Source organism: Bubalus bubalis, chromosome X (genome assembly GCF_019923935.1).
Source record: "Bubalus bubalis isolate 160015118507 breed Murrah chromosome X, NDDB_SH_1, whole genome shotgun sequence".
Lineage (NCBI taxonomy): Eukaryota > Metazoa > Chordata > Mammalia > Artiodactyla > Bovidae > Bubalus > Bubalus bubalis.
This window is the reverse complement of record NC_059181.1, coordinates 87,445,109-87,467,092: the sequence shown is the minus strand read 5'-3', so window position 1 is coordinate 87,467,092 and position 21,984 is coordinate 87,445,109. Positions and strand designations below refer to the sequence as shown.

Genomic DNA, 21,984 nt, shown 5'->3' with positions numbered 1-21,984 from the left:
ACTACATAGGTAAACATTAAAGACAGTATAAACGTTTTTATTCCTGTACTCTTTTTTTGTTGTTGTTCCATCTGACTTCAAAGATAAAAGATAACTGCATAAAGCAATAATTATAAAACTCTGTTGGTAGGCTTAAAATCTAGAAAGATGTCATTTGTATTACAATAATAGTACAAAGGAAGAAGGACAGAACAGAGGTAAATAAGAATGAAGTTTTTGAACATTATTGAAATTAAGTTGGCACTAATACAAACAAAATTATTCAAGCTAAGGTGTTAATTATAATCCCCAGGGCAAATTACTAAAAGAGTAACAAAAATAGTAAAAGAAACAACAAGTTAATTAAGATGACACACTGTAAAAGCTGATTTAACATTAAGGAATAAATGGAGTAATAGAGTAACAAAAAGATACAGACATATCAAAAATAAATAGCAAAATGGCAGATGTAGAACCTACCTTATCAACAGACTCCACTTAAATGCATTAAATATAAATTAACACTCTACATAATTGGAAGCAGGGATTTAAGAAAAACATGCTCTAAATAACTATTTGCTGTCTATAAGAGACACTTTGGTTTTTTAAAAAGTTTAAAGTAAAAGGATAGAAAAATATACTCTATGTAAAAAAGAAAGTAAAGCAGAGTACAAGAAATTTGAGTCTCTCTTTTTTCCTTGGTAATTCTAGCTAAAGGACTGTGAATTCTATTGCCTTTTACATTGAGCCAACTTTTGGTTTTCTTGATTTTCTCTATTTTTTTATTCATTTTTCATTTATTTTTGCTCTAATCTTTATTTCTTTCCTTAAGTTAGATATGGGTTTATTTGCCTTCTTTTTGTAGCTTTTTTCATTAAACTTCAATTTTTTTAGAGTAGCTGTAGCTTCACAGCAAAATTGAGGGGAAGCTACAGAGATTTCCCACCTATTCCCCTGACCCTACACATGCTTAGTCTCCCTCATTACCTCCCACCAGAGTGGGACATTTGTTACAACTGATGAGCCTACACTGATACATCATAATTACTCCAAGTCTATAGTTTACCATTTACTCTTGGTATCATATATCCAATGGGTTTGGACAAATTTTTGTAGTTTCTTAAGGTGAAAGTTTTGGTTATAAATATGAGGTTTTTCCTCTTTGTTAATATGGGCATTTACAGCTTTAAATAGTCCCTTGAGTACCTCTTCTACTGCATTCCTGAAGTTTTTGTATATTTTGTTTTCATTCATCTCAAAGTATTTTCTAATGTCCCTTGCAACTTCTTTTTGATCCTTGGTTATTTGGTAGAGTGTTAAATAATTTCCACATATTTGTAAATTTCCTAAATGTATGTCTATTATTAATTTCTAATTTCATTTCACTGTAAACAGATGTGGCGAGAGTGGACATCCTTGTCTTATTCTATTGGAAGGACAATTTCAATCTTTTCACCATTAACTATGATGTTAATTATTAAGACAAATAATGGCCAATAGATTTCTGACAAAAATGCAAAGACAAGTAAATGGAGAAAGAACACTCTTTTCAACAATTAGTACCGGATAATTGGATATTCATAAGCAAAAAAGTGAACCTTAACATAAACCTCACACCTTATATAAACATTAAGTCAAAGTGGATCATAGACTTAAATGTAAGATATACAATTATAAAACTGTTAGAAGAAAATAAAGGAATAAACCCTTTTTCATAAAATCTAGTGTTTTTAGACATAAAAAAGCACAATACATAAAAGAAAAAATGGATAAACTGGATTGTATCAAAATTTAAAATATTTCCTCTGAAGCAAAAAATTTGCATACTGAAAACTACAAAATTTTGCTGAAAGACATGAATAAATACAAAGACATTCTGTGTTCATGGATTGAAGATTTAGCATTGTTGTCAGTACCACCCAAAGTGATATACAAATTCAAAGCAATACTATCAAAATCCCAATGATGTTTTTTGCAGAAATAGAAAAATCTGGAAATTCCCTGGCAGTCCAGTGGTTAAAGACTCGGTGCTTTCACTGCTGTGGGTCTGGGTTTGATCCCTGGTAAGGGAACTAAGATCCCACAAACCATGTGGCATGGCAGAAAAAAAGGAAATCAAAAAAATCTATCCTAAAATTCATATGGAATCTCAAGGGACTCAAACAATGAAAACAATTTTGAAAAAGAAGAGCAAAGTTGGAGGTCTCATACTTCCTGATTTCAAAGTTTACAACAAATCTATAGTAGTTTAAAAAGTGTGGTACTAACATACAGACAGACATGTATACCAATGGAATAGAATGGAGAGTCTGGAAATATACTCTTTCATTTACACTCAAATGATTTTCAGAGAGTGTGCCAAGACCATTCAATGAGGAAAGACAGTCATTTCAACAAGTAGTACTGGAAAAGCTGGATATCAAACATGCAAAAAATGAAGTTGGACCCCTTATATATGAAGTTAACTCAAAATGGATCAAAGACCTAAACATAAGAGCCAAAACTATAAAACTTTTTGAAGATAACATAGGAAAAACAGTTTATGACATCAGACTTGGCAAGATTTACTGGCTATAACAACAAAAGCACAGGGAATAAAAAAATAGACAAACTGGACTTTATCAAAAATAAAAACTTTTGTGCATCAAAGGATACTATTGACAGAATAAGAAGGCAACCCATAGAATAGGAGAAAATATTTGCAAATCATATATCTGAAAAGGGAGTAATATCCAGAATACATAAAGAACTCCTGCAACTTAACAACAAACAACCCATTTAAAAACGGGCAAAAGACATCCTTGTACATTGCTGGTATGAATTTAAAACAGTATAGTCTCTATGGCAAATAGTATGGTGGTTTCTCAAAAGATTAAACATAGAATTACCATATAATTCAGAAATTCCACTTAACATATTCAAAAGAATGAAAGCAGGGACTGGAACAGACTGCTGTACATCCAGATTCATAGCAGCATTATTCACAATAGCCAAAAGACAGAAATTACATAAGTGTCCATTGACAGATGAATAGATTAACAAAATGTAGTAGATACATACAATAAAATATTATTTAACCTTAAAAAGGGAGGAAATCCTGATACATGCTACAATATGGATGCTAAGTGAAATAAGCCAGACACAAAAAGACAAAAACTGTATGATTCTGTTTACATGAGGTACCTAGAATACTCAAATTCATAGAGAGAGAGAGCAGAATGGTGGTTGGTAGAAGATAAGGCAAGGGGAGAATGGGGAGTTAGTGTTTAATGGGTACAGAGTTTCAGTTTGGGAAGATGAACAAGTTCTGGAGATGGATGGCGATGATGGCTGCAGAACAATGTGAATATACTTAATGCCACAGAACTGTACACTTAAAAAATAGTTAGAATGGTCAGTTTTATGTTAGGTATATTTTACCACAATAAAAGAAAGTTTGCTCTGCAGAAGACACTGTTAAGAGAATGAAAAGACAAGCTGCACACTGGGATAAAATATCGTAAATCATATATCCAACAGAGAATTGTGTTTTGACTATATAAAGAACTCTCAAAAGTCAACAGGAAAAAATAAACAACTAAATGAAAAACAGCAAAAGATTTGAACAGACACTTCGACAAATAGGATATAAGGATGGCACATAAGCATATGAAAAGATGTTTAATATCATTAGCCATTAAGGAAATGCAAATTAAAACTACAATGAGATACCACTTCACAGCTATTAGAATAACTAAAATAAATGCCAACAATATCAAATGCTGACAAAGATGTAGAGCAATTGGAACTCTCATACATTGCTGGTGAAAATGTAAAATGGTTCAGCCACTCTTGAAAATGGTTTGGCAGTTTCTTATAAAGTTAAACAAACACTTACCATATGACCCAGTAATCCCACTCCTAGATATTTACCTTAGAGAAATAAAAATTTTATGTTCACACAACAGCCTGTACAAGAATATTCATATCAGTATTATTCATAATCACCATAACCTGGAAACAGCCCAAATGCACTTGATGGGTGAGTGGATAGACAAACTTTGGAACATTCATACAATGGAATGCTATTCAGCAAAAATGAACTATTGATACACACAACTTGGATGAATCTCAAAAGCACTACACTGCATGAAAGAAGTCACTCTCAAAAGATTACATTTTGTATGATTCTATTTGTATGACATTCTCTAAAAGACAAAATCACAGTGATGGAGATCAGTGATTGATTGCCAGAGATTACGAGTGGAATTGGGAGTGACTTCAATGGATAGTATGAAGGAGTTTGAGAGTGATGGAGCTGTTCTCTATCCTGATTGTGGTGGTGATTACATGAATCTATGTGATTAACATGATTTACAATTCACAGAATTGTACACACACCTCCCCCCCAAATAAACAGGCAATTTTATTGTAAGTTCATTTCAAAAATAAAGTAAAATATTAGCTACTATATCATCATCAATAGTTATACTTTACTGATTAAAAATATTCAGGATTATGAAATAGGATCAAAAAGACATTAAGGTCATTTTATGTCTGGTACAGTAACTTAAAAGGTATAGAGAAAAAAATCAACAACACTAAATGTTAAAGCTTTAAACTTCTAACTCCTCTTTAATATTCTGTATCAGGATTATATGCTCCCTGTGGATCATGTCCTATAAACATTGTCATATACTGAATATGAAATTAAATAAGAACTCAACTTAGAAGTCTGGGACCCTAGGTTACATTCCTAAATCTAACACTGTAAGAAAACTCTCGACTTGCCTTTTGTGCCTAATTTTATCTTCCTCTTCATTGAGGTCATGTACTTGTCTGCACTTGTCTTTTTGTGGTATGCTGTGAAGGTGTAAAGCAAGGAGTTTCAAAGATAGGAAACAGAACAGATTCATACACTACCCACCCACCCCAAATACCAGGTACTGCTTTAACTGATTTACATGTATTACCTCTCTTAATCCTAACAACCCTACAATACAGCTACTATTAATATTCTCTTGAAGGAAATCAAGCACAGTATGGTAACTTGCCCCACACCTTTAGATAGTAAGTGGGGGAGCCAGGATGTTCCCAGCAGTCTGTCTCCACAGCCCATGTTCTTGATCAGCAAGCTATAATGTCTCTCCACAAAAGCTGTTTCTTCATTCCTTCCTTCACCACTGCTCTTCCATGTCTATGGTCTCTCTCTCTAACAAACCACTCATTCTATTGACTTTATTGTCTAAGCATAGAGGAGTCCTGATTCTATGGATCTAGTTCTGCCCTCTCCCTGGAGTTTCACTGCTACATTTCCATCAGCCTCCTCAGTATCTGCACTGGATGATCCTGCAGTCTCAAAAATTTAACATGTTTAAAATCAAACTCATCATCTTTCCTCAAAATTTTCCCATAAAGGCTTTCTTAATTTTGCCAACTGTTAAGTCACACAGCCTTGAAACACCTGGGATATCTTTGACACAGGCCTCTCCACTAACCTTCATTCTCAGTCAACAAGTTTTACCAATTGTTCTTTTGTAATGTCTCTTATAACCATACCTACTTCTCTTTCCAATTTCTTTGTCATCATCCTAGTGCAGCTCTTCCTGAAGAAATGACCGTGATTACTCCTAAATTGTTTTCCTGCTTCCAGTTCTCCCGCTCATGTATTTGATTTACTGGCCACCAGATTCATCAAGTTCAGACACTGCTTTTATTATGTTACTCCTGGTTCAAAGACCTTAACTATACCCAAGATGACTAACTGAATAACTAACTCCATGTAGATCTATACTACTTGCCAAATAAAGTTCAAAAATTTTAGCTATCTTTTTAACTTTGTCTCTCACAATACCTCCAAACATGACTTAGTTCATGACATCTGCTACAAGTGAAATGCCCCTCCCTCTCCTTCCTGAAGACTTGGTAGTATTAAAAGAACATTTAAATCTTATCTCCTCTGAGAGGCCATCTTTAGTCACATCAATGCAGTGACCTTTCCCTTCTCTGAACTCCTACAGCACTTAACAACTGTATCTAGCCTTGTTACTAAATGCTGTGCACTTCTCTCTCCAACTAGATTCCAACTGGCACAAAGTCAAGAAGTCATTTCTTAAACTTCTGCATACCTTCCACAGCACCTAGCAAAACTTCTCTGTTAAATCCACTCTTTCTGGCTAAGACACACATTTATCTGTATATTTTGTGCTAATTTATAGTTCCACCTCAGGACCCTTCATAATCTAGCCTCACCTACCTTTTCCAGTGTCATCTTCTGCCAGTCCTCACCATGTCCTACACATCCTGTCACAATGAACTTTTCACTGTTCCCTAGACACACCAGGTTCTTTCACAATCTTGTTCCTACTCACCTACTATCCATAACACCCTCTTCCCACTATTTACTGACAAATGCCTGTTGATCCATCAAGACTTGGTACAAGTACAAATATAAACTCCTGACTCCCCCAACTAGACTTAGATGCTCTATGTCTTAGGTCCCCTCAGCATCTTATTTACATCTCTACAATAGCAATTTCCAGGGGTACTGCAACTAACTAGGTACATATTTGTCTTTCTCGTGGGACTATATATACATTCCTCAAGAGTAGCAATAGTTCATTTTTCCCCCACTCCCTCCACTAACTCTTCAAAGTTAAGGCCCTGATGTTAAATCTTTCTGCCAGTGAAAGCGTATATCAAGTCAGTGGTGATCACATACCTTGGTAATAAAGAGCCTTGAGGAAAGAGTGACGATCAGCTCCCTGAAATAAAGAATTTTCTATTTCCATTTCTCGCCGGGTCAGCTGTTTGCTCTTTGCAAATCTCTGTGGCAGGCAAAGGATGCGCTGACGCTCTGAGATCCTTTCCTCAATATCTTGAAGACGGTTCTGTATTGCTTCAGGGGTTGCCCTAAGTCTCGATCTCTGAAATTGGAGAAATGAGACGGCCTGAGATGGCATATATCACAGAGGACACACCCTGAAAGTGAAAATCTGATGCCTTAAACAAGAATGAAAATGATTAGGGCGCCAAAATGGTCATTTATAGATATGTCAGCTAGGAAGTCAAGGAGCGGGAATTCCCTGGTGGTCCAGTGGTTAGGATTCTGTGCTTTTACTACTGAGGGTACAGGTTCAATCCCTGGTTGTGGAACTAAGATCCCATAAGCCACATGGTACAGCCAAAAATAAATAAAATTAAAAAAATAAAATGCTATTTGTTAAAAAAAAAAAAGTCAGGGAGCAGCATCTCTTTTACCAAGGTCCTTACCTTAAAAACCAAAGAAGATTTAGATATAAGCTCAGTGTTTTGAGAACTCAAAATGAAAAGGTTCTCAGTATCAAATGAAGAAATTGTCCTTTTTATTCTCCAGAAAAAAAAATTGCCCCACTCACCTTTTCACCTGAAACATGGCTCTTCCAAATCAAGATTTCTGTTTCATTAAGCCCCAGTTCCCTGAGAGAAGCAGTCTCCTGGTCCTTCTCATGCAGTGTCTGGAACTGGGACAAAGTCATAGTCCCAGCTGCTTCCTTCCCAAAGGGCTTATACATAGTACCAGGAGCAAAGCTCTCTTTCTTAGATACACATCTACAAAACAAGCAGGAAGAGAGTAAGAACATCTTCAAGTTACCACAATGCACAGAAATGGGGCTTGCCATTAGAAGGCACAATGAAACTCAGGGGCAATTTCTCTCTTACATCCTATTTCTAGGTTAAAGCACTACTACAATGATATGGAATTCCACCAGTAGTCCAGGACTAACAAATGACTGAATCAAATATTTATTTACTGAGCACTTACTATGCATCAGACACTGTGCCAGGTACTGAGGATTTAACAGTAAAAAAGACAACAGTTTCTGCTTTGTGCAAGGAACTGTAGAAGAGAGGCAAATAAGCAGGCAATAACACTACTGGATTATAAGTACTATGAATGTTAAAGGAAGACACAGGAATGGTACTCAGCCCAGACAGAGTAGGATATGGAAGGCTTCCTAGAAGAGACACAGAAGTAAAACCTTGACTAATTAGTAGAAATCTGCCAAGGAAAGGGGGGGTGAGAGAGGAGACTTCCACCCAGACTTGAAGAGGTATCTGTCACCTGGAGCTGAGGGTCTATGATACTCTTTTTGCAAAATCAATACCTACTCCTCAATGGAGACAGAGGTATCCAGTTGATGCTGAAGGAGGCTTTTCAGCTGCCTCTCCCCTTCTGTTTCCAGCTCCTCCAGGACATGCTCATCACTCTTGACACAGCTATTTACCCTGGAATAGATACAAGGATATATACAGAAAGTAGAAGTGACACTGAATCTCAAAATATATTCTTTAGCCATATTATATCTACCATTAGTGATCCCATTTGTTCAAAGATACTTCTCTATTTGTTGCCCTTTATCACTCATTCCACAAACATTAACTAAGTACCTGTTTATACACAATGAATGCACTCTGCTGGGTACTGATAGAGTCAAAGATACGCAAGACACAGTCCCTCTCATTAAGAAGCCTGCAATTTATTTAGGGAAAAGTAATAGATATGGATGTGTTGTATACAGGTGCCTGGGGGTGAGGGCAGAGCAGGAAAGAGGGAGGGAGGGAGAATGAAAAGCACAGGGAGAGACTGACAGAGAGAGGGAGAGAGAAAGAAAGAAGAGAAGAACGATATAAAGAAGCATATGCCAAATCAGTAGGAGTTCACAGAAGAAATAACTGGGATGCAAGGTAGTAAATGAAGACTTTGGAAAGGTAATTTTTACACTGGCATTTGAAGGACTCTGTGTGATGAAGGAAAGAACAGGGAGAGAGAGCATGAAGAGACAGAAGTATGTTCTGGGGGATAATAAGAAATTTAATTTATCTGGCATTCATGTATGGCAACCTTGGGAGATCATGTTGGAGGGATAGTTAGACTGTGAATGGCCTTAAATACACCAACTAAGAGGTCTCAAACTTAATGTACAGGTATTAGAAGGCAATTTATTAGGCAGTTAAGTGACATGGTATAAGCGATGGTTTAGGAAAACGAATGTGGTTATAATAAGCCTTATGGATTAGTAAGAACAAAACCAGAAGAACTAGTTAGGAAACTACATAATTTATCAAACATGAGGTGATGAAAGTTCAAAGTGGAGTGCTAATAGTGACAATAGAAAGGAAGGCTTAAATGAGAAAGGCCTTTTGAACATAGGGGTAAGGAAGAAATGAAAAATAACCCCAAATTTCAAGCTGTGTAACTGAGAGATGGGACCAATGAACTAAAGAGGAAGTTCCAGATGGAGTAAATGGTTTGGGAAAGGGAAGTCATTCTTCTTTTAGCCATGTTGAGTCAACTAACTATTACAATTGAAATACCAACATGAAGTATCAGGAATGCTTCAAAGACATACTGAGCCTGAGGTGACAGAAGGTGATATTGGCTAGAAGGAAAGTGAGAGAGAGAAGAAGTGTTGTATAGATGGGAGTCTGAGGCTGTGCATGGAAATCTTGAGTCATCTGTATTGTCAGGATCTGGAGCTGTGAGAGAGGAGATCCCCAAAAGATAGATAGAGTATAGAAGCAAAGGTGAAGGGGATCATAACATTTTATAGCTTAAGCACTACTGTGTGGATATCTAGGTAATGCTAAATAATGAAAAACTCTGAGCATAAAGAAATAGCAGGACCATTTAAGTGTGCAAGAACAGATTTTAAAAGAAAAAAGCAAAGTAAGTTAACTCGATGAGGAAAATAAATACTAAATACATTTCTTAGCCCTTTACTATTGGGGTTATGATGAGACCTAGAAGATGTATCAAAGAAGGCAATGGCACCCCACTCCAGTACTCTTGCCTGGAAAATCCCATGGATGGAGGAGCCTGGTAGGCTGCAGTCCATGGGGTCGCTAAGAGTCAGACAGGACTGAGCGACTTCACTTTCACTTCTCACTTTCATGCATTGGAGAAGGAAATGGCAAGCCACTCCAGTGTTCTTGCCTGGAGAATCTCAGGGAGGAGGGAGCCTGGTGGGCTGCCGTCTATGGGGTCGCACAGAGTTGGACACGACTGAAGTGACTTAGCAGCAACAGAAGATGTATCTCCCATAATTATAAAGAAAATTCCCATACTCTAGAAAGACTTATAACAACTTTGGGAAATTTTAAAAGATCCATAGGCCCAGGGTTTTAAAAAATTCCTTTCAAGTATCTTAATATTTCCTTATTATTTAGAATTCTGAAAGTTCTTGCTAAATTTGAAGTGGCTTTGAAATGAATAAATCATAGCTAAATACATCAGCACACATAAATTTCAAAAAGAAATGTACAGTGAAAATAGCGCCAGAAAAATTCATACAATATGTGTCTATATAGAGTTGAAAATGGAATAACACTAGCGACATTTTGTTTAGATATAAATTCATGTGTGGCAAAACTATTTAAAAAAAAAAGCAAAGAAATGATTAAGGCAAAATACTGGATAGTGATCCTCAGGGAGGGAAGAGAAACACTCAGGAGCACACAAGCAGACTTCTGATACTGGTAATGTTCTATTGTAGTGAGGACGACTCTATTATTATTCTTTAACCTGTATATATTCATAATTTTGCATGTATGAGAGATATTATAAACAAATTTTTAAAGGCATTTTGAAGCAGGGAAAATCAGAAACTACTTTTTTTTTTTAAGATGCAGAAACTAACGGTGCAGGAGAGCATCATACCTGTAAGAATTTAAATGCACCGCCTTATTCCAGTGATTATTCTACTTGCAGAATGAATACAAAACTAATTTGATAGGAGTCTTAAAAAAGGTTTCGTGTACCGTCAGTAATCGATTGCAAGCGCAGGCTTTCAACAAAGATCAGCCACGTTAAAGCTGCCATTTCCTGCAGAACCGGTAGGGGGAACTGCTCGCAGCGGTGCCTTTCTTTTCTTACAATAGATGGATACGGGTTTGTTACTTTGCTTCCAAATTTGTAGAAACAAAGTATCACTTGCTTACTTTCAGGTCTGAAAGTACTAAACGGTCTCTGAGCCCGAAAAAATCCGCTATAAACACAAACACTGCACATAAAAGCGCCCACCTTGAGCCCATTTCTGAGGATGGAGAGGAGGTCGGGCGGGACAGGAAGGATCTGGCCCGGGTTTCTACGGCACAGACTGGTTTCATCAATCGATCAAGACCCTTTTACCTGAGTGGTTCGGTCTGAAACATAAAGGAGCTACAGCATCTGTCCCGGGGCCAGCGCCGCTGCCTAGGTGCCTGTTCCAGGAGGGCATCCCTACGGGGACCGGCAGCGGCGGCGGCCCTTCCTGAACTTCACCCTACAGGCCTGTCCAGCCCGTCTCCCCTTTTCCCTCCTCCTCTGTCTTCCCGCTCACACGAAACCCTATGCTCAGAACGTGACATACCCCAAACCCAAAGTAACAAAAGCCATTTGAAAAGTCAAAAGGTAGAACAGAGCGCCCTTCGCCGTCTGTTCTCAGACAATCCCTTACCTCTTCATGTTTCCACAGGCCCCTAGATCTAACTTGGGTAAAACAGGCCGCGGACTTCAAGTCCCAGAACTCTGCGCGGCCGACTCGAAGGGGTTTGTGGTGGAGCGCGGTGCTCTGGGAATTGTAGTCTTGCGGAGCTAGAAATCGAAAGCCCGTACTGAGCAACCGGTATATTGTAAATTGCCCGAATATTTCTCTTGGATTTTTCAAATAGGTTAAATATAACACCCAAAATATCCAGCTCATAAACCTAGGAGTCGCCTTTGACTTCTTAACTCTCTCATCCAGTATCACCAGATCCTGGCCCTTCTAATTTTCCTCGAACGTGTCCATATCAACCCTGCTTCTGCTTTCAAGGACTTCTGATCCCACATCCTGCCTACTTGCTATTTCCAGTCGAGTCTCTGGTCCACCCTCTGCAGTGTAGCCAGAGTGATCAGAGAGTGACCACATCACTAGCATCAATGGTTCACCTCTATCTCTAACAGAAGCTTACAAGACATTGTACTTTCTGAGAATCAACCACATATATTCAAGCCCATGAATGTTTTTATTGATAATTAAGATAAAGTTAAGATAATGGGCTCCTAGTTTCTAGAAATGGAAATACATATATCCTTGGTGGTGGTGGTTTAGTTGCTAAGTTGTGTCAAATTCTTGCACTATGGACTGTACCCTGCCAGGCTCCTCTCCGTGGGATTTCCCAGGCAAGAATACTGGAGTGGGTTGCCATTTCCTTCTCCACTATGTCCTTAAGTATGTGAAAAGAAAAACGTGTACTCTCACTCATAAGTGACATGTAAATTTCAAAGTACATGGACTATGAAATATCTGACCTCTGCTGCTGCTGCGGCTAAGTCGCTTCAGTCGTGTCCGACTCTGTGCAACCCCATAGACGGCAGCCCACCAGGCTCCTCCGTCCCTGGGATTCTCCAGGCAAGAACACTGGAGTGGGTTGCCATTTCCTTCTCCAATGCATGAAAATGAAAAGTGAAAGTCACCTCCAAATTGTCGAGGTCACCAAACCATTAAAAGTCCTTGTCATAGCTAAAGGAATCAAAGGGACATGATAACTAAATGTAATGTGGTATCCTGGATGGGATTCTGGAACAGAAAAAGAGCCCTGAATAAAAAATAAGGAAATATGAACAAACTATGCACTTTAGTTAATAGTAAGGTTCATTAGCTGTGACAAATATACAAAGTTATATATGATGTAAACACTAAAACTAAGTGGAAGAATACAGAATTCTGTACCAGGTAACCTATCTTGTGTGTGCTTGCTTGTATATGCAGAATACCTTGTGGAAAAGAAAGACATACTTCCTATCCTGAAAATTTCTAAAAGATGAGACTGTCATGGCAAATACTAGAGTTATCCAAAACCTGGCCTTGTGTATTAGTCGCTCAGTCATGTCCAACTCTTTGTGACCCCATGGACTGTAGCCTGCCAGGCTCCTACATCCATGGGATTCTCCAGGTAAGAATACTGGAGTGGGTAGCCATTCCCTTCTCCAGGGGATCTTCTTGTCCCAGGGATCAAATCCCAGTCTCCTGCATTACAGGCAGATTCTTTACTGCTGTCTGATCCACCAAGCAAAACCTGGCATATGCAAACAACTGTGCTTCTGAAGCACACAGGTGAATGGATACAGCTCTAACATGCCCTTTTGTGGCTTTTGCACAGAACAGGGTCGGAATCTAAGCAAAAACAGTGTGGGTCATATCATAGTCCACATCAGGTAAATTCTATGGTGGTGAGGCTGAATTCTGCTGCTCAACCAAACTGTCCAGTTGACAGAGTGATAAACGACGAAATGGAAAAATACACCAAGGTTGCTAGTGTGTCTGTCCCCTGGGAAGGTGGCAAAGGGTGGAACAAATACTACACTGACTACCACACCAGACTTGTACACAACTTCTAATAAAACGTATATCCTATTGGTACTGAAGTGATACACACTACATTACAAATCCACTAGGTGGGACGAGTGGAGAATGAATGGCTAAAAAGACATATACGAGGTGGAATTACTAGAAAGCAAGGTCATAAGGACGTGTTCTATGTACCTGTGTATAATTGTAGCCAGGTTAGTGGTAGGTACCAAGGGACAAACACTTAGAAAATTGCACTAAAAGGAAAATTGGGCTATTTCTAGCTCTGCCAAATTTATTAACTGTGGAATAATAGCTATTCCATTTCCCACAGCATCCTCTCCCTAGTTCATAAGGATATCGGACAGTATATAAAAAGCTTTGAGATTTCCAGATGTTATTCATGGGCACAGAGATCTTATCATGAGGTAATTTCACAAATTCATCCCAGAATAATTTATGACAAGCTGAAAAATATGCCTCATTTGTCTTTCTGACAATTTAACAAGGTTAGTTTAATTAAGCCAGAAGTTCCTCCTTAACATAGACATATTTTCAGGCTTTGTCCTTTTTAGGTGCTTTGTTCACAACACACTTTTGATGAATATATTATGAAGCAATTATAATTTCCAGATATGAAAGAAGATGCTAAAACCAAAAATCTTCTCTTGAAGAGGGAGAACATCACTCATCTAATATTAAGAGTAAACAATTGTGCATGTCTTTCAAATTCTCCAAATTAGATAGCATAAATGCCATTATAGAGAGAACAAATATAGCATCTTATTCAAAGGACAAAAAAAAAAAGTAGATAAGCACTGGGAAAGTGTCAGCATGACAAATTTAAGAATTCTCCTTCAGCTAATACAGCTGGTCTTTAACAATGGTTGGGGGGTGGAGGGGTCTCAAGAATCCAGTACCTAGCAAAAATGTGGACTTAAAATTACTGGCATGAATAGGTTATTTCTGATCTTGTAATTCATGTCTGCTCAACAATGTCACATCTTGTAGACACGTTAGAACCACAGTCAGTGAAAAAGTGAAAGTATAAGTCACTCAGTCATGTCCGACTCTTTGCGACCCCATGGATTATACAGTCCACAGAATTCTCTAGGCCACAATACTGGAGTGGGTAGGGTAGCCTTTCCCTTCTCCAGGGGAGCTTTCCAACCCAGGGATCGAATCCAGGTCTCCCGCATTGCAGGATTGGATTCTTTACCAGCTGAGCCACAGGGAAGCCCAAGAATACTGGAGTAGGTAGCCTATCCCTTCTCCAAGGGATCTTCCCGACCCAGGAATCGAACCGGGGTCTCCTGCACTGCAGGCAGATTCTTTACCAACGGAGCTATCAGGGAAGCCACATCTTTTAGATACACGTTAGAACCACAGTCAGAAGTAGCCTTAAAGACAAATTAGTCCAAGGCTCCAAACAGTACAGAGATCCACCAGTAAACTTACAGTGTAACTGCACTGATTTAGAAGTCACTTGCCATTCACTTGCCTCTTTTATGTCCTAGAAAAAAAATATTAGACCTCTCAATGCAAAGTCAACAGGAAAACTATAGCCCCCTCCTTATTTTACTGAGGAAGTTTTATAGTAAGCATGTACTGGTAGTGAAAAGATATAAAGGAACCATAAAACTTGAGAGAAGTGGAAACTAGTTTATTTCAGTTGAGAAAACTTTCATATGGTCCAACTCTATTATGTTGTAGACAAAAGATAATTCTCCAAATGAAAGTATCTGTCCAGTTAATCAAGCAGGGACAAGAATAAACCCAGTGTTTTCTTCTATATATTATGTTCTCTTTCCTGAATGTGAAACAATGTATTCACAGACTACAAGAGTTGAATTGCCAAAAAAATACAGAAAATCTCTTTATCTGGGGTACAGTAGTAATAATATTGTACTCAAACATTAAAGATTACTCAAGATTATACTCAAAAGCTGTATACCTACAGAAATCATCCATAAAATTAAATGGCCTCTGAATTTTCATATTCTATAACTTTGAGAGGTAATAAAAACTTATCTGATTAGAAGCTGCTACTTTGAGAAGTGTGGGTAGGGAAAAAAAGAGGCCATGTAAGTATTGATATTTGGTTTACTCATAAGGTGAAGTAAATCGCTAATACTCATTTCAAAAATATTTTCCTTCCATAATATGTCTCCCTCAGGATGGTCATGTTCAGTCAGTACAACAGAAATTCAGCACAGTAATGACAAGCGACTAGCACTAGTCACTCAAAAACTTTTTAAGTAGTTTATTTTTCAGAGCATCGCCTTTATTTATGATTTAGGTAAAACACGAAACATAAGAAATCAGAAGTTAAGAACAAGGCTTTTTCTTGAAAAACAAATAAATACATAAACCCCACAAGTATTAATCACATGCTAAAATCAAGTAAAATGCCAGATTATTTGCACATTAAAAATAAACTGCCTGAACCATACCCTTTAAAAATAGCCTAATTCAAGCCCTAAATCTACTCTAACTCTTCCTCCCTTCTCTGAAATTCTTTTAATATTTTTATTTATTTATTTATTTGGCTGAGCTGGGTCTTAGTTAAGGCAGGCAGAATCTTTAGTTGTCGCATGCAAGGACTTTCAATTGTGGCACATGAACTCTTTAGTTGTGGCATGTGAACTTAGCTGTAGCATGTGGGATCTAGTGCCCTGACCAGGGACCGAACCAGGGCCCCTTGCATTGGGAGTACAGAGACTGAGCCATTGGATCACTAGGGAAGTTCTACTTCTCTGAATTTCTATAGCATACTTTCTGTAATTCATAACACACTTTCTTGTATTGTCTATACTATTTTCATATAGAAAATTAATTGTATTAATTGTATCTCAAAGGAGACAGTAAGTGCCTTTGAGGAAAGAGACTTCACAGTAGCTAACACTATATGCTGAATGTTAACAAGCACCCAGTAAAGACTGGCTGGCATCTATTTTTTGGCAAACATTTCTCTATGATCTGGCTGGAGTGAAAAGGACAATGTGTACTGGCAGTAAGATATGGAATCTGGGAGAGTAAGCCATGAATTAGACACACAGGGTCAACATCAAAGAGGTTGCTGCCTAGACAGAAGAGCTGATAAAGTTTTGATTTGCTAATACTAAAAGCCAAACTACAGTATCATTTTCAAACAGCACAATATTTAAGTGGAAAAAATACATGCATACTTTATTGTACCAAAGAGGGAATAGTAGCTGTAAATACTATTCTAATGAACACCATCAAAATTTGAAGGTAATGTATAATCCAAAACAACATGCTCAAAATAGGGTCATTTAATCAAAAGCCATCTTGACGTTGTATTCTTCCCAACGATGATCCTCTAGAATTTGTGTTACCTCTTCTACCTTCCTCTGCAGCATGTCTATAAGGGGAAAAGGCACACAACATTACTCACGGGTAGAAATATCCCAGGAACATAATAACTTAATTCTCCCTTCAACATATGATTGATAAAACTTTACATGTCAATTTTAATAGTGTTAAGTATTAAAAGACGAGAAAAACATGTGTCTATCTGGTAGGAAACTACTGGACAAGAGTGTTCTTGATTTTTTCTCCCTAGCTTTCATGGAAATTATGGTCTATCCTGATATTTATGTTTTGCTGAAGAGAAGTGTTAACTGCTTTTTACTCATTACAGCCTAAAAGTGCCATACAGGATGGCCATGAAATTGAATGTGTAGATCTTTGTTGCCTATAAGCAAATTAGTACACTGAGTAGCTTCATATTTCTATTTCATTCTAATGATTAATTTAACTTGGTGGTCCTTAAATTTGCTCAGAGCAGAGCAACACAAAATACCATTAGTTTTACAATATAAAACAGTTAATTTTCTGTAGTAAAAATAAGCTGTTGAAGTAAGTGTGATAATCTGAATTTTTCTATTAATGTGCATAAATAAATGTGGTCATTTGTTTTAGTGTTCATTAATGCTCACTGGCTGATAAGCAATAACTGGGCCCAAAAATTTAAGAAAAATTTTACAAGAGAAAAACTAAAAAATGTAGAGCACTATACTTTTTCTTCAGCCAATTGGAAAAGAACAGATGTTACAGAGTTTTTGAAGTATAATACCTTATTTTTATCTTATGACATACAGGCACTATAAGATCACATCTTTTAAGAACAAGTGATTTAAATGATGGTTGTCTACTGAAAGGGTAGGAAAACAGTCTGGCAAAAAACATCTCCTTTCTGTTGAAATAACAAACTGCAGGGTGCAATTTTTCCCCCTAAATAACATTTTTCAATGTGATAAAAGCACAAATGAGCACTACAACAAATCATTAACTTGAGGCCAGAAGTGTCAACATAAGCACAATCTACTTAATTTGCTGATTGATATATATTAAATGCAAAAGAGTAAATTTATAAACATTTTTAAAAATCAATGAAATGTTGAGAAACACAAGTCAGCATTATTAAGAAAGCCTTACCATAAATATTTTGTCATGTTTTCAAATTGAATTCTCAAGACTATTTCTGTATTAACATACTTCATATTTTTCAGAAGTGTCATTCTTTAAGGGCAAAAACTGCACCTAGGCACTTAACTGCCCAGAGTAATGGTCCCATGATATGCATCAGTGATTAGTCCCTGCATGTGTGCATGTTAAGCCACTACAGTGGTGTCCAACTCTTTGTGATTCTATAGACTGTAGCCCACCAGGCGCTTCTGCCCATGGGATTTCCTAGGCAAGAACACTGGAGTGGGTAGCTGCTTCTTCCTCCAGGGGATCTTTTCAACCCGGGGATCAAACCTGAGTTTCCTGTGCCTCCTGCATTGCAGGCAGATTCTTTTACTGCTGCAGGCCTATTAAATTATATGATATTCTAGAAGTAAAATGCTAGTAATAGTTGAAATTTGATGGGAAATACACCATACACATTTGCCATTATTTACAAAGGAACTGTACTGAACAATATGAAATTGAAATTAATAAAACAACTCCATTCACAATAGCATAAAAAAGAATTAAAACACTCAGGAATAAATAAACTAAAGATAAATTTAGGAATAAACAGCAAATGAACTATAAGACTTGTACAACAAAAACTATAAATCACTGCTAAGAGAAACTAAGAAGATCTAAAAAAAATGAAAAGATATTCCATATTCATGGACTGAAAGACTCAATAGTTTTAAGATGTCAATTCTCCACTAATTGATCTACAAATTCAATGCAATGCCTATGAAAATTCCAGCGGGCTATTTTTTGTAGAAATAAACAAGCTTCAAAATTTACATGGAAAGACAAAGGACCCAAAACAGCTAAAATAATCTGAAATAGAATAATAAATTACAGGAATTATATCACCCAGTTTTAAAACTTATTACAAAGCAACGGTAATCAAGACAGTATGGTATTATCATAGGATAGCCACAGAGATCAATGGAACAGAAAAAATGTCCAGAAAAAATCTTACATTTATGGTCAATTCATTTTTAACAAAGGTGCCAAGATAATTCAATGGGGGAAGCATAGTCTTCAACAGATAATACAAGGACAACTGAATGTCTACATGGAAATGAAGTTTCCTCTAACTATGAACAAGGTGGACTACTGGTTAAACCTAAAGAGCTAAAATTATATTTGGAAGACAAAACACAAACGTCAAACAACTGATGAATGGATAAACAAGATATGATATGTCCATACACTGGAATACTACACAGCAATGAAGAGGAATACAAAACAGAGATATGTTACAACACAGATGAACCTGGAAAACATTAGGTCAGACAGAAAAGGCCACATATAATATGATTCCATTTAATTAAACTCTCCAGAAAAGGCAAATCAATAGACAGAAAGTAAATAAGTAGCTGCCTAGGGTTCAGAGTAGGAATGGGGATTAACAACAAACAAGCTAGAGAGAACTTTTAGAGGTAATAGAAATGTTCTAAAAGTGGATGGTGTGATGTTTGCACAGGCCTATATCTTTAAACAGCTATTGTTTAAGACAGCATATTTGTGTGTTTAAAATATTTCTTAAAAATGACTTCCCCCAAAAAGGTTCTGGTAAAACTGCTTCCAGCTAGCTCCATTCTGTTTAGGGACAGACGTTTTCTTTACCTTACTTAGTCTACTTGCAAATATATCAGATAAAGATTGCAAGATTTTCATAGAAATTTATGAAAATTAGCAATTTGGTCATTAAACACAAGCATAGCCTTCTACTGTAATTACTTTTAAGTTATACATATAAATATTAGTTCAGTTCAGTTCAGTCGCTCTTACTGAACTGACTCTTTGTGTCTGACTCTTTGCGACTCCATGAATCGCAGCACGCCAGGCCTCCCTGTCCATCACCAACTCCCAGAGTTCACTCAAACTCACATCCATCCAGTCGGTGATGCCATCCAGCCATCTCATCCTCTGTCGTCCCCTTCTCCTCCTGCCCCCAATCCCTCCCAGCATCAGAGACTTTTCCAATGAGTCAACTCTTCGCATGAGGTGGCCAAAGTACTGGAGTTTCAGCTTTACCATCATTCCTTCCAAAGAACACCCAGGGCTGATCTCCTTCAGAATGGACTGGTTGGATCTCCTTGCAGTACAAGGGACTCTCAAGAGTATTCTCCAACACCACAGTTCAAAAGCATCAATTCTTCGGCGCTCAGCTTTCTTCACAGTCCAACTCTCACATCCATACATGACCACTGGAAAAACCATAGCCTTGACTAGACGGACCATCGTTGGCAAAGTAATGTCTCTGCTTTTCAATATGCTATCTAGGTTGGTCATAACTTTTCTTCCAAGGAGTAAGCGTCATTTAATTTCACGGCTGCAATCATGATCTGAAGTGATTTTGGAGCCCAAAAAAACAAAGTCTGACATTGTTTCCACTGTTTCCCCATCTATTTCCCATGAAGTGATGGGACCAGATGCCATGATCTTCATTTCTGAATGTTGAGCTTTAAGACAAATTTTTCACTCTCCTCTTTCACTTTCATCAAGAGGCTTTTTAGTTCCTCTTCACTTTCTGCCATAAGGGTGTGTCATAGATGCTATTAAATTCACTATCAACAGAAGCAAAGTATTCTCATAAACATTACTATAGTATACCTCTTATTCTCCTTTTAGAAAAACAATTGGGGTATTAAAGGAAAAAATAATCTGACAAAAAATGATCAAAAGACACAAATAGGCAACTTAGGAAATGAAGTTTCCTAGGAAATTGTTTATAAACATTTTTAAAAGACTCAACCTCATTAATAATGACAGGAATGTAAATTAAACAAGGGAAATATTATTTTCATCTATAACTTTGAGCAAGGAATGATAACAATGATGATGGTGGTAGTGATGATGCTTTCAGGTGCAGAAAAATGGGTACCTAATGAATTGTATGGATGTGAGAGTTGGAAAACATAAAGAAGGCTGAGCACCAAAGAATTGATGCTTTTGAATTATAATGCTGGAGAAGACTATTGAGAGAGTCCCTTGGACAGCAAGGCAATAAAACCAGTCAATCCTAAAGGAATTCAACCCTGAATATTTATTGGAAGGACTAATGCTGAAGCTGAAGCTCCAGTACTTTGGCCACCTGACGTGAAGAACCTACTCACTGGAAAAGACCCTGATGCTGGGAGAGTTTGAAGGCAGGAGGAGAAGCAGACGACAGAGGATGAGACAGTTGAATAGTATCATTGATTCAATGGATATGAGTTTGAGCAAATTCTGGGAGATAGTGAAGGACAGGGAAGTCTGGCATGCTGCAGTTCATGGGGTCACAAAGAGTAGGACACGACTTAGTGACTGAACAACAACAATGAATTGGTGGTGAAAATATAATTAGGGCAACTTACTTGGAAAGAACCATAAGTCAAAAGCCTTTAAAACAAATATTACTCCTAATTCAGCATTTTAACTTCTAAGAACTTTATCTACGTCCAATAACCATGGATATATCCTAAAATTTACCTACATTGGGGCTCACTGAAGCACAATTTAAAAAAGCAAAAAGCTAGAAACATTAACTAATATGTAACAACAGGTACTAGTTAAATAATAGTGTATCCTTATAATGTAAAATTTAACAACTATTAAAATGTAGACTATTTAATAATATGGAATAATATTCATGTACACATGTCTGTTATCTCTGTATCTGTTTTACCATCAAAGACTGAGTACAGTGTGCAGTGTAAATACCAGGGGACAAATAAATTAAAAACATATATACTGGCCCCCAAGTTCATCTCCAGTGAACCAATGAAGTTACTCAGTCATGTCTGACTCTTTGCAATCCCATGGACTGTAGCATACCAGGCTCCTCCATCCATGGAATTTTCCAGGCAAGAGTACTGGGATGGCTTGCCATTTCCTTCTTCAGGGGATCTTCCTGACCCAAGGATTGAACCCAGGTCTCCTGCACTGCAGGCAGACACTTTACTGTCTGAGCTACCAGGGAAGCTCAAGTTCATCTCAGACAATGCTAAGTTCTGAAGATAGAGAAATAACTAAATATAACCTCTATCATCAAGAAGCTCAAATCCCAGTAATGAAGGTAAATATGTGAATAAATAACTACAACAGTGTATGATAAATGCTGACATTATTGTATATAGAACAAGCTATTAAAAACAGAAGTCAAGGAAGGCTTCATAGAAGAGATGATCTGACATGGGAGCAATTACCAGGCAGA

At 37.3% G+C, this 21,984-nt stretch overlaps 2 protein-coding genes across 9 annotated transcripts in view; both read right to left on the bottom strand.

Annotated features, from left to right (window-relative positions):
• Window positions 1-11,552, bottom strand: part of RBM41 (RNA binding motif protein 41) — a 73,093-nt gene extending 61,541 nt beyond the window's left edge. For 3 of the 7 annotated variants that reach the window (XM_025277262.2, XM_044937505.1, XM_025277260.2), the window contains exons 1-5: window positions 11,021-11,251; window positions 8,110-8,226; window positions 7,356-7,548; window positions 6,680-6,884; window positions 4,750-4,821 (exon numbers count right to left, since the gene is read on the bottom strand). In XM_025277262.2, coding sequence (XP_025133047.1) covers window positions 4,750-4,821; window positions 6,680-6,884; window positions 7,356-7,548; window positions 8,110-8,226; window positions 11,021-11,106 — 673 coding nt within the window. In that variant the 5' untranslated portion in view covers window positions 11,107-11,251. Of the gene's footprint in view, window positions 1-4,749; window positions 4,822-6,679; window positions 6,885-7,355; window positions 7,549-8,109; window positions 8,227-11,020; window positions 11,255-11,435 lie in introns of those variants that run through there. The other 4 variants (XM_025277265.3, XM_025277266.2, XM_044937504.2 and 1 more) reach the window with 4 other exon arrangements.
• Window positions 11,553-15,549: 3,997 nt separating this feature from the next.
• NUP62CL (nucleoporin 62 C-terminal like) overlaps window positions 15,550-21,984 on the bottom strand; it is a 105,697-nt gene continuing 99,262 nt past the window's right edge. For both annotated transcript variants that reach the window (XM_025276041.2, XM_025276042.2), the window contains one exon: window positions 15,550-16,695. In XM_025276041.2, the coding sequence (XP_025131826.1) occupies window positions 16,607-16,695 (89 nt within the window). In that variant the 3' untranslated portion in view covers window positions 15,550-16,606. The remainder of the gene's footprint in view (window positions 16,696-21,984) is intronic.